Genomic DNA, 12,995 nt, shown 5'->3' with positions numbered 1-12,995 from the left:
ATTATTTGCTGGATATCTTTTGTTTTCTCTGCTATTTAATCTTTCTTTCATACCTAAATGATGGTAGGTCAATTTCCCCTTTTTTTTCTAAATAGTTCCAACTTCCTTTTCGGTGTTCGGGTTGTTTTCTGACTAGTGTTTTAGGTGTCTTAAAGCTCCTCTAAAGGGTAAGAACTAAGTTGTTCAGAAATTGACTACAAAGAAAGCTTGATAATCATTAGAACATCCAAATATCTAATAGAAAGGGCAAAATCACATGGATGAAAATTGTACCGGATCTGAATATTTACAAAATAGTCCAGACAAATGGATGCATGTACTATAATTTTAGCATAGCTATTAATTTAAAGACATGACATATTTTTCCTTCAGAGATAGTATAAGTAATTCATGAGCATTGGTTTAGGAGGTAAGTGTTTCTGTATTTATATACACCAACTTTTACACCAATCAGCTTATGAATATGACTCAGAAGGCCTATAAACATTTATTTTGATGTTATGGTAACCAAGGCAGTATAATAGTGGTAATTAAAGCAAAACGTGGGAACTATTCTAAACATTACAAGCTCAGAATGTGTGTTCTTGCTTTGAAGCTCTTAATGCATGAATAGAATAATTTATAATATAATGAAAGTTATGGTGGCAAATCCTTAATTTGCAGTTACAACATCAGTCATATCTTATTTGTAATTGCTTGTATTGCATTAACTAAATTATTCTTAAGGCAATATTGCCCTTAGCATCAGAGGGCATTGTTTATTGTTATTTAACTATAAATATATTGGCAATGCACATAAAATGCTGACTGGTTTTATTTATTTCAATATATATGGCTACCCATTTCAAATTCATGACTGAGTAGCTAACAATAATTGAAAACACCAAACATAAAAGTTAGCAAAACTCATGTAACCTGTAGCTGAGGTAAAACCCAAGACAGGTCAGCACAGCTATTGTAATAAGGTTAGGCACACCCCTTGATCTTAAAGTCTGCTGGAAAAAAGAACATGGCTTTAAGCTTGTGGAACTCCAATAGAGTCAGGACCAATTTAATTTCTAGGGCAGGTTCTCAACCTCAGCAAAATTAAGATATATGGACTTCAACTCCCAGAATTCCCTCAGCTGGTGCACCCTAATAGTTGAGACCCAGAGCATATCCTTTTTTGCTGTGTCTAATGGAACAGGTAGACATAATCAGGAAGCGATAGGCCATCTATAATAATAATAATAATAATAATAATAATAATAATAATAATAATAACAACAACAACAACAACAACAACAACAACAACTTTATTGTCATTGTATATGTATACACAGTATACCCATACAACGAAATTTACTTAACCACCCAAAGACCAATTCCATTCATGAAGCACTACTACTTAGTAGTAGTAGACTACTACTAGACTACTACTACTCACAGCTGTATACCAGCTCATCTTCTCTGGAAAAGATTTTATGTTGCAATAATAGGAATAGGAAAAAAATCTAACTCTTACTTTTAGTACCTTTATGTGGAAAATTAAAGTTTCTCCAATTTTTTTGTTTTACTCATTTGTTTCCTTCATTTGCCAATGAAGATTCTCAGTAATCCAAGTATGGTTATCCCAAAGGTGCTTTTTCAAGAAGCAACTAGATTTTGTTCTTCCTTGAAGATGTTTCGCTTCTCATCCAAGAAGTTTCTTCTGTTCACTGAGAACTGAAGAAGCTTCTTAGATGAGAAGCGAAACATCTTCAAAGAAGAACAAAGTTTAGTTGCCTCTTGAAATAGCACCTTTGGGACTTAACCTTCATTATTTTCTGCTTAGAATCCATCTGACCCTTAAGTGTTGACAGAGACCCCTATACATCTGATTTTATAACTACTAGTTTTATATCCAATAGTTGGAATGTCCAGATGATTCATTTTTTTTTGACAACTAAATTTTTGGCACTGGCCCAAAATAAAAAAAATATTCTGCTCTTGCTGCTATTTGACAACACTGCTGGATGCTCTCTGTTCTTTTCGCTTCAGCTAGAAACTGATTTGATGCTAGAATAGGAATGGGCAAATTGATCCATTTCTAGTTCAGTTTTGCAGTTCTATATTGATTGATTGAATATTGTTAACTCTTAGTGTTAACTCTTTGTTAACTTTTAGTGATCGCATAGATAGATTTTCTCCAAGAGTATCTCTCATTAAACTGGTCTTTCAGGTTTTACCCATAACTGCTACAGCTGAGTTTATCTATCTTTCTCCTAGTAGGCCTCGTCTCTTTTCTTCCACCTTTTTCAGCATTAGAGCCTTCTCCAAAGAGCCTTCAGAACATAATGTATCTGAAGTAGACTATGTTGAACCTCTTAATTTGTGCCTCAAGTGAGAACTGTGGGTTGATTTTTTTTTCATTGATTTAGTTGTTTTCTTGGGTGTCTAGAGTGTTTTCAGGAGTTTTCTCCAACTTGCAGTTGTATAGCTGTAAGTGTACAGTACTTGGCGCTCTCTGTTTGTGTGCTTGTAGGCATTTCTGCAACTTTATTTCATTCTATTATTGTGAGAATGCATATGTGTGTATGTGAGTGATCTAGACATCAGAGGATACTTCCAGGGAGGGAAGAGCAAAGAAAAACCATCACGTTTTCTTGAGTTTATTAGAAAATTTTCCTGAAATATGTCACTGTACTTGCTGTTTATATTATTTTTTTCATTTATATGTACTAAAAGGAGAGGAAACATTCTAAGAATTTAAATGATCTACTATAGAACCAGTCATGGTATTCAGCTGGTTTGTACTGGTTCAGCCAAACCAGTAGCTAACTTTTTGTGCAGTTTGGCGAACTGATCCCACCACTGGCTGATCCCACCACTGGCAGGCCTGGCCCCTCCCCTCCCAGCCCTTCCTTGCTTGGTCTGAGAAGGTAAGGCTGACAGCGGGGGAGGGAGACCCGCTCTGGGCACACCATGCTCAGCTGAATGGTTGCTTTGGAGGGGGGGAGAAGGCGAGGCTCAGATGCCTTTTGGACCCAGCTCTCAGCTTCTGTGGAGTTTCTGGGTGGGAGGCCTGAGAGAAAGGTCCAGGCACACAGCCCTCCACGATTGAGCCCTTCCCGGGGAGCAAAGCCTTGGATGACTCTGCCCGAAGGCCTCAAGGGACTCCAGAGTTTCCATGTGTCTCTGCCAACCCAAAATCCCTGCCCTTCAGATCCCAATGGGGCCAGTGCCCAGCGGCAGTGCTCTTGGGCACTCTTGGGTGGGCGGATGTCCCAGGGCTACATGTGCACACGTCGGTGCACCACAGCAGACTCGGTCCCAGCATGGTGCTCTCCCCCGAGGACTGCCCACTCGCCCACCCACCACCCGGGTTGACCCGGAAGCAGTGTGTCCCCCTGTTGCAGGCTGGATGTGGGACCCAAAGCAGAGAGGAGGTGAATGGGCAGCAGACCCACGGAAGCCAACAGATGGGCCTGAAAGGAGATTGAGTCTCACTTGTCCCCCTGAGGCAGCCCTCATCCTTTAGCGGCCCAGAGTAGGTCTCCCTCCCTCACCATTGGCCTCACCATCAGTGGCATTGCAAGCAGCAGGGGAAAGAGACCTGCTCCAGGTCAGCCGCACTCGGGAGTCAGCATGTTGGTTGCAGTTGCTTGCAGGGGTTTGGGCTGGAACTGTGTGTGTGAGGGGTCAGGGGGAACGTTCCCCTTCATTGGTCTTTGTCTGAATGGGTTATTCTCCCCTCCCCTCATCTAGAACCATTGCATTGCAAACCATCCAAGGATTATACAGTAGCCCCCCTCCTAAGGTGGCTCCTACGGTTACCATGGAAAGAGTGGTGGATATAACTTCTCGCACACACCGAGAAAAGAGGCAGCTGCAAAAATTCTGTTCCTGGGAGCTCCTTTGCTCAAGAGGCCGCACAATTTGCACCACGCTTCCAGTGAAAACCAGCTGCGAGTGCAGTTGCTTCTGTTATCAAACTTGCATAGTTGGAGATGCAAAACAAGAGATTGCAGCGGGCTGTCTGCCCAGGCTCTGACGGGGAGCTGTCCCCATGTGTTCACACCCCTGCAACTCACTGGATTGGGCTGCACTCTCGGAAGGCCCTTGACGGGGTGGGGGACTCCCTTCTACCCCGGGGTTCACTTCTTTTAGGCATGGGTGGTGTCACCACCATGCTGCCAGAGCAGTGGAGCTCTGTAGTGGCTCAACTCAATTTCTGCCACATCACATATGTTGTCCTGTAGTAGCTTCTCGGCATTTTCCTTTCCGCCCTAGACTCCTGCAGGACTCTGCAAAAACGGCATCGGACGGAGGGCGACACTCCCGCCACCACCATTTCTTACCTGGCCGAAAAAAGTTGAGGCCTGAGAAGGGAGCCTCCCCAGCTGCAGCCAGGTGAACTTCCTGCATGCCTGCAGTTTTGTGCAAGGACAGACTAGGCTTCTTGCTGGGTTTTCAAAGCTCATGTACTTCCTCTTGGTATCCCAGGAGAGAGCTTGAAGGAGACCCCTTTGTGCCTCGGGGGTGAAGGGGAGAAGAAGCACGTCAAGTTGGCCATGCCCACCCAGTCACGTGACCACCCAGCCACACCTACCCAGTCAGTCATTAGGGCAGAGAACCAGTTGTTAGATTATTTGAATCCCACCACTGTGTAGAACCAAGGTAAAACTCAAGCTATAAGCAACTAGTTAGAAATGGGAAGGTTGTCCTTTCTCAGGTAAACTTTTACAAAGAGGAAAAGGGCAGCTCCATTTTGCCTTTGTTCCTTTGTCTTCCATCACAGGAGATGACACCTCTTCCCAATCTACCTCCCTCCAGATGAAAGACACATCCTAACCTGGAGAAAGGTTTGAGGATTCAGAAGTAAATAACCATCGAAAAAAATGCAGTTAGATACAAATTAGGAATTTTTAGAATTTATATTATGGACTGATCTAATCTGTTTATTTGAATGCTTAGTCCTATTTCATTCTACCTGTGTATGTGTGCATGTTTCTTGATATATATTCATGCCTAGAGTTGTCAGTAAAAGCCTGAAAGATTCATGAGATCTTCCTTTTCCTTTTCACCATTATTTTCAATCCTCAATTAGCCCTTGTCTTAATTACCTAATCTACTTAATAAACCTAGTCTTCTGGGATTAGCAGGCTCATTCTGACAGGGAATGTAGCCTATTATGATTCCATATCACTCTGCCACTTGGAGAAGTCAAGAGCAGAGGAAACTTCCCACATTCCTTCTCCTGCGACCAGGTACAAAGAGGAATTTTCTTGGTAACAAGTGGAAATTGTAAGCAATTGAAAAGACTCTCCAAGAATTGTGAGAGAAGGGTATAGGGGCCATTGTCTGAGAGAGCCAATGTAGCCAATTTACCACATACCTGTGTGTCCACATACTGAACAAATCTGTATTAAGTTACACCTTGCTGGTTTAAATCACCTTTCATTGATTTTGTTTCATGAGAGTACAGTTGTATAGTTCTTACAAATGGTTTAACTTTAACAGTAAATCTAAAATAACTCTGAGTTCAGATATTTTCTCAGTGCACTTTATGAAAAGTAGAGATAAGTTGGTCTTTGCAAACATTTGGGGGAATAGTAATCATTAATATTTTCCATCTTACCACTATCTTGGATCACACCGTTGCCACTGTGAAAATGGAGAGATCTTGTTTTTTTTTCAGTGAAAATAGGGGATTGATTCCTTCCTTCCTTCCTCCTCCTTCCCTCCCTTTAAAGCAAGATCAGGAGCACTGCTTAAACCTCTTGGGATGAATCATTGATTGCTTTTGGTTAATCAGTCAGGCCAGGGGAACTATATTTGATTCAGGGAGGGAAATTCCGCACTGAAATAAGTAACAAATGGGAGGAATTGATATAATTTGCTAACATTAAAGATAATAAATACCTTACATGGTTCTTTATTTGTTATAGAAATTTTCGCTGTACTAATTTGATTTTGGAATAACAGTGAAATGTGCTCCTTTAATAATCATATGCATGATTATTGTATCTAATTGTATATCAGCTAATTGTATACTTGATCAATGCAACAGAAAATAAGAGATTTCCTCACAGAGGAATACTTCAACAATTGGAACAAACAGTACAAAAAGATTCTTGATTTCTCTTGTAGTTGGAATATCTATTTAAAGTGGATTTTGCATTTTTCATATTGTTACAGTATTCAGAGCCACAAAAGCTGTTTAATATTGCAAATGAACTCCTGCATACAGAAGAAGCTTATGTTAACAGGCTTTACCTTCTTGATCAGGTAAATTTATTTTAACCAAATTTTATTTTTTGAGATGCATTGTTGCTCTGTATTTCTACTTATTCCAAATATTGAACACATTCAAGTATTTTTGTGAGCAAATGTGCCTGGTCATTTTCCACTCAACCAGATCTGAGCAGTAGATACCTAGATGACCCATAGGTGGCAGCAAAGAGTGAAAACTTGTTATATCTGTGCTGCCATCTAGCTGTCACCTTGATTTCTGCAGCCTGGTTTCTCTTCTAGTTAAGATTAAACACATCTGACTAGTAACCCCCGTGTTATATGCATGGATCACATCCTAAAAATCCCTTGCTTTCTGGCAGACCATTGCTGTATATGCAATACCATCTTAGATATCTGCACCTTAATTTCCAAATGGCTTCTTTTCCCTGGGTAGACTGCTGCAATCCATAAGAATGGAATGAGTGAGTTTATACAAACTAAACAAACTGAATGGTGTTTTTTTTTCCTGCTTCTAAATGGTTTAATGTTTCAGCTTCATAAAGACTGCTTCAAGAATGCTGACAAGAATCACTTGTCCCATTCTGATGAAATGTTTATGCTCTCTAATTTCATTGAGAGGATGCATTATCAACCAAGCACTCTCCATCTAACCTTCCTTATTATGTTACTATACTTCCCTTTTATGATAGTATAATATATACAGTACAATAAACTATCTATCTATCTATCTATCTATCTATCTATCTATCTATCTATCCTATCTGTCTATCATCTATCTATCTGTCTGTCTATCATCTATCTATCTATCTATCTATCCATCCATCCATCCATCCATCCATCTCCACATGGAAGATAATTTTTCAGATAGATAGATAGATAGATAGATAGATAGATAGATAGATAGGACATAATATACAGTAATATAGCAAACATTTATTCAGAAAAGATATCTGAAAATATCCGTAAATTGTATTTGACTCAGCTTTATATTTGAGACTTCATTTTTGTTAAGCAAAGCTAAAAAGAAACAAATTATTAATCTCCTTACATGCTGAGTGACTTTGAAGGTGGGATATATCTGCTTAAAAGGAACCATCTTAACAAATTCAACATCTCTTGAATATTTAATGGGAAGATTCCTTTAAAAAATAGAACCATCTTTCAAAATCCAGTTACATCAATATAAGTTATATACTATTTGGAAGTGATTTTGTGGAGGTTTTGTGTTCTTTTTTTGTGCAGGTTTTTTGCACTAAATTGTATGAGTCGGGAATTCCACCTGATGTGGTAACAGGAATATTTTCAAATATTTCTTCCATTTATCGCTTCCATGAACAGTTTCTCCTTCCTGAACTCAAAACAAGGATTACAGATGAGTGGTGAGTAAATGAAAAGTTACAAGCAAATATTTCCATATTAATAGCTTCTTCATAAGTAAAAATGTTTTTTTCTGCAATACACTATTGATATTAGTATAATATATTTACATACACATAATATATACTTTATAATAGAAACAAATTTCACATCGCTTTATTGGTACTAATAAAATAAAGGATGACAGAAATATTCTCGTAAGACTATTCAATAGTCTCCCACCATTTCCCTAACCTTAAGAGTTATTAGTCAGACCTAGTACAGAAGCATTAACCTTTCCCACTGTGTTCAGAGTTAGTAACTGCTACATGCTTGTATTTTCACTGTGTTAATTAAGCTTGCATCAGTGAAGCCTATCTTTACAAATTCTAGCACAAACAGAGCACTGGGCCAGATATAGAATTGGGTCCATAAAGAGACAGTTGGATGGATTCTAAAGTAATAATCTGTAGGAAGAATGTATTCATACAGACAATCAATTTAGTGATGCGTAATATCAGATTGCAGAAATTAAGATGGTTTAAGCAGCATAAGGCCACATTTTGCTTTTTCTTTAAATGATAACTTGATTTGGTCAGTTAGACATTATGTAAATACATCCTGAAAAGTATATAATTCAGTAATCACAAAACGTATCTCCAAAGTGGTTAATAAAGGATGTAACTAATGGTTATAAATGATCTTTTAAATGCCCAGAATTCTGATTTATTGGGATGGTAAATAGATAAATTTTGCTGATGTTTTATGATATTTCAAAATATTTTGAATATCATAAAAAAAACTTTCAGTATTTCCAAGTTTACCAGACATGGACATTCGCAATACAAATTGTTTTCAATGTTGAACTTAATTTTATATAATACATTACAGAAACAAGTAGAATTGACTTTATGCAACTATAGGTGAATAGATAGAAACTATCTGTACTTGATAGAAAAAGATATAGACATTTGGTGATTTTCATTCATTGAAAACCTTTTGCCTCTTCAAAAATTTATCCAGGATTTGTGAGTATAGTGCTACTGTGTGGAGGGAGACAATAAAAAGTTGTTTTTATTTCTGGTTCCCATCATTTGCATATGAATCAAATCAGGGTATGTCTATTTATGAATCCAAGTTTCTATCTATCTACCTCTTTAAATGTGTGCTTTTAGGGATACAAATCCAAGATTAGGAGATATCCTTCAAAAGCTTGCTCCATTTCTGAAGATGTATGGAGAATATGTAAAGAATTTTGACAGAGCAATGGATATGGTAAACACATGGATGCAGAGATCATCTCCCTTTAAGGATGTCATTCAAAACATACAGGTATGTTTCTAAATTGCCATTTGGAATGTAAAGTGTATGTATTCACTTTTTTTCTTTGTTATATGCCAACATATTTTCATACTGTTTTAGCCTTAATTACAGACCAGGGGTGGGCTTCAAAAATTTTAGTGAGGTGTTCTCTGCCCAGTTGCTTTGTGGGCATGGCCATGGTGGGCGTGGCCTAGTTGGCCTCCTGCACCATGGTGGGGAGGGGGTTGCCTTCCCTGGGCTCTGAAGGCTTTCCTTGAGCCTCTGGGAGGGTGAAAATGGCCTCCCCAGGCTCCAGAGGTCCTCTGGAGACCAGAAACGGGCCTGTTTCCAGCCTTCCCGAACTTCCGGTAGGCCCATTTTTCGCCTTCCCCGAGCCTCCGTGCGCACCTTGGACTTCCCTGCATCCAAAACAGGCCACGTGGGGACTCCTGGGAGGGGCAGGATGGCCGGGGTCAGCCAGGAGTGGGATTTGGGGGTTCTCCAAACTGCACAGAATCTTAGCTAAAGGTTCTCCCAAACCCCTGCGAATCCCCAGCAGCCACCCCTGCTACAGACTATAAAACAGAATAATAACATAAAAATGTAGAATTAAAACTGATCTAAAGTAAAGAGAGCAGATTTAAAACATTCAGTCTAAAAGAAACAATAAAAACCTGTTGGAACAAAATATTTCTTTAGCTAATCTAAAACTAATTGGATATGAGATTAATCTGAAATTGGGACTGAATTCTGCAACAGTGGTGCCTCAGGTGACCTGGCCTTATGCTCCCCTTACACCAGCCAGACATCAGAAGACAATGCAGTACAATTGCTTATGTCTTGAAAGTCTATAACAAATGGAGTACAACCAGGGAATAAAATATTTTCCAGTCCACTTGAAGTCACGGCATTAAACATTTGTGAAGAGTTCCTCATATGTAAAAACTTAGAGAAGGAGAATCTTCGATATTTGCGGCTGATACAGTATACATAGCTGAAGACATTTTGTACTGATGCCCCTCTTTTTTTCATAACTTACAAAAAGCATCATAGAGTCATTATGCAAATATTACTTTCAATTAAAATGAAATATGTTTATTATTGCTTTTTTCTTACTATGATATGTAATACTTGCTTATAACATTTTTCAGTACATGCTGTCATCTCGTATACCACAAATTTATCAAGATGAACTTAAATTTCTTGATAAGCACACCAATGACCTTAATTGATGACTTTCATTTTAATTTGTTTGATAGATTTGTAGAGGTTGTGTGTGTAACAGAGGTGATACTAAAATATTGAAAAAGTATTTAAATAAAGAAATATGAACAGGGTAGAAAAGGGAGAGAAGAGCTTCTGTGATTTATGATGCGTAGACTGAAATTTGACTATTAAACAGGATCTTCTCTCGCTCTGACATACTTTCCTTCTTTCCCTCTTTATTTCTGGTGATTTTTCCATATGAAAACAGCTTTGTATAATGTTTATTTTCTTTTGCCTGCAATATTTGCCATGATCTTCATATGAATAATACTACAGTCTGTGACCCTTTGTATAATTTTTATAGAATGACATAGAAAAATATTGCCAAAATCTTATGATAACTGCTGATATAGAAACACGTTGATATTCTGAATTTGATTTCTCATTAAATTTGCTTTCTTATTAAACTATTTTTTAAAATGGATAACAATGGATACTATCAAATGGTGTTGCATAGAAATGAGACTGACTGACTAACTGACTGCGTGTGTGTGTGTGTAGGTGTGCATACATACATAAAGATTGATAGATTTTTAAAAATATTGTCAATCATTCTGTCCTTATGGAGCAAGCACTGGGTTTGAAGAAGAAAGTGTGTTTGTGTTTGAGTGGGTCTCCCCTGTCTCTGTAATTGGAGCCAATTAGTGTTGGCTGGGGTTGGGTGGGTGGAGGGAATTGATTGAGCCCCTTCTGTGCTTGGACCACCTCATATTTGGACTACTGCAATATGATCTAAATTGATGCAAAACCACACAGAAGCTATAGTTGATCAAGAACGCAGGACAAGCTGTTATGGGATTGGTATGGTATGCACATGAAACACTTTGCTTAGTGAACTGCTGCATGGTTACCAATAGGTTTCTAGGTGTAATAGAAGCTTCTGATTATCATCTATAAATCCCTTTATAGCATAGGACTTGGTTATTTGAGATACTACCTGCCTTCTCTAATTTCTACCCATTCTGTATGAACTAGCAGAGTCTGCATGCACTTGGTCCCCTCAATGAAATAGAATCACCTGATGGGACCTAAGAAGCAGGCTTTCTCTGTTATGACACTTATCCTCTGGAATAACTTTCTCCTAGAGAACTGTTAGGCCTCCATCCTGCCCTTATTCATAATCATGTTTATACTTTTATCTGTAATCTTATATATGCTTAAAATGAATGAATGAATGAATGAATGAAGGAAAGAAGGAAGGAAGGAAGGAAGGAAGGAAGGAAGGAAGGAAGAAAAAGAAAGAAAGAAAGAAAGAAAGGAAAGAAAGAAAGAAAGAAAGAAAGAAAGAAAGAAAGAAAGAAAGAAAGAAAGAAAGAAATCAAGCAAAGGATCTATATCAATAAAGCTGGTGTATGTCTCTGTGTTTTCTGCATGCTCCTTTTTAGATTATTTGTACTTGCAGGGCCAGTGCAATGTGTAACATATTTACACTGGTGTAATAGGACTGGGTGTTTGTTAATATGATTTATTGGGTTAGGGATCTTCTGTTTCCACTGTGAGTTGCTTTGTGTTTGGGAGGGGGTCACTGAGGGAGCTCCACCAATCTCATTGTACATATGTTGAGCAGTGACAATAAAGGTGGTTATTTATTTATTTGTTTGTTTGTTTGTTTATTTTATATTGCTTTAATTTTTACTCTACCCAGCATGAAGTGAAACTGAATAGCCTATCAATTTAATAAATAAGTCAGCACAATGCATTCTGCTTACTCAAAGTAGCATCTGTGTCATAATTATTTATTCTGGCCTTACTTTGGGCAAGTGACAAAGAATAACAAAAACAAAATACAAAAAATAACCAATAATTTAAATACATGGCTTTTTTTTTTTTTTTGCAAAATATCAGTGAAATACATCTTTTTGCATTTCAGAAACAAGAAATATGTGGAAACCTGACATTGCAACATCACATGCTAGAACCTGTTCAGAGAATTCCACGCTATGAGCTTCTCCTGAAGGATTATCTTAAAAAACTTCCTGGGGATTCACCAGATAGGAAAGATGCTGAAAGTAAGTGCAGTTTTCATCCATGCCATTGTAAATAAATTGCTGAACAGTAAAGATACATTTCAAGGATTAATGTTGATTATCCATAAAATACTTTCTATGTATTATAACAATTAAAGCTTATTCCCGTTGTTTCAATTTAACCATGCACTGGTTACTTTGAGCTATCTATATACTACTAAAACTCTCATCATGACCTTTACCTAGGAAAAATGGTGCATCATAGGGCAACAATTTTTGAATCAAGGTACCTCAAAAGGGCTAATTTATAGAATATGTCCATGATTCTCAAGAAAATGAAATTTGGGGAAGTTGTGGTTGCTTCAGTGCTACTGGATGCTGGTGTGCTGCTACACTGCTGCTACAGTTACATGATATTCATTTTCAATGTTCTGTGACAGTTTCCCAGCCATTCTCACAATCCCTTGCCCCCTCTCCACCTACCTGCCTGCTGAGAAAGGAAGGGAAGGGAAGTTGTGATGGATTGTGTCTATGATGGACTACAATGAAGCAGCACTTTCTCAAGAAAAGTAAAATTTCCCAGGCTATATCAGAGTTAAGAGTGGTATAGGTTCGTCTGGCAAGATTTTGTTTTATGCTGTGAACAAATAAAGAGCTAGGTTTTGGCTGGATTGTTCTGCACCATTCTTGGGCTAGGCCAGAAGGGAAAGGAGGAAGGAAGATTACTGATGCTCCTACTCAGCTTCCCACAAAAAAACTCAATAGGGAACCACCATGAAGCCAGACTCCTGCTCCCACTGCTTTTTTGCCTGCCCTTCATCATTCTGTTTCTCTGTTTAGATAAGGAAATGTCTCTGAAACAATAATCAAACCCATAAAATCAGGAAT

The 12,995-nt window shown here is 38.2% G+C and overlaps 1 protein-coding gene across 4 annotated transcripts in view; it reads left to right on the top strand.

The window, feature by feature from the left end:
* Positions 1–12,995, top strand: part of FGD3 (FYVE, RhoGEF and PH domain containing 3) — a 106,243-nt gene that overhangs the window by 70,980 nt on the left and 22,268 nt on the right. For all 4 annotated transcript variants that reach the window (XM_034437308.3, XM_087887833.1, XM_087887836.1 and 1 more), the window contains 4 exons: positions 6,160–6,249; positions 7,459–7,595; positions 8,748–8,904; positions 12,011–12,149. In XM_034437308.3, coding sequence (XP_034293199.2) covers positions 6,160–6,249; positions 7,459–7,595; positions 8,748–8,904; positions 12,011–12,149 — 523 coding nt within the window. The remainder of the gene's footprint in view (positions 1–6,159; positions 6,250–7,458; positions 7,596–8,747; positions 8,905–12,010; positions 12,150–12,995) is intronic.

This window comes from Pantherophis guttatus, chromosome 2 (genome assembly GCF_059756535.1).
Source record: "Pantherophis guttatus breed Tessera chromosome 2, ASM5975653v1, whole genome shotgun sequence".
In the NCBI taxonomy this organism is placed as follows: domain Eukaryota; kingdom Metazoa; phylum Chordata; class Lepidosauria; order Squamata; family Colubridae; genus Pantherophis; species Pantherophis guttatus.
This window is presented reverse-complemented; position numbering and strand designations above follow the sequence as displayed.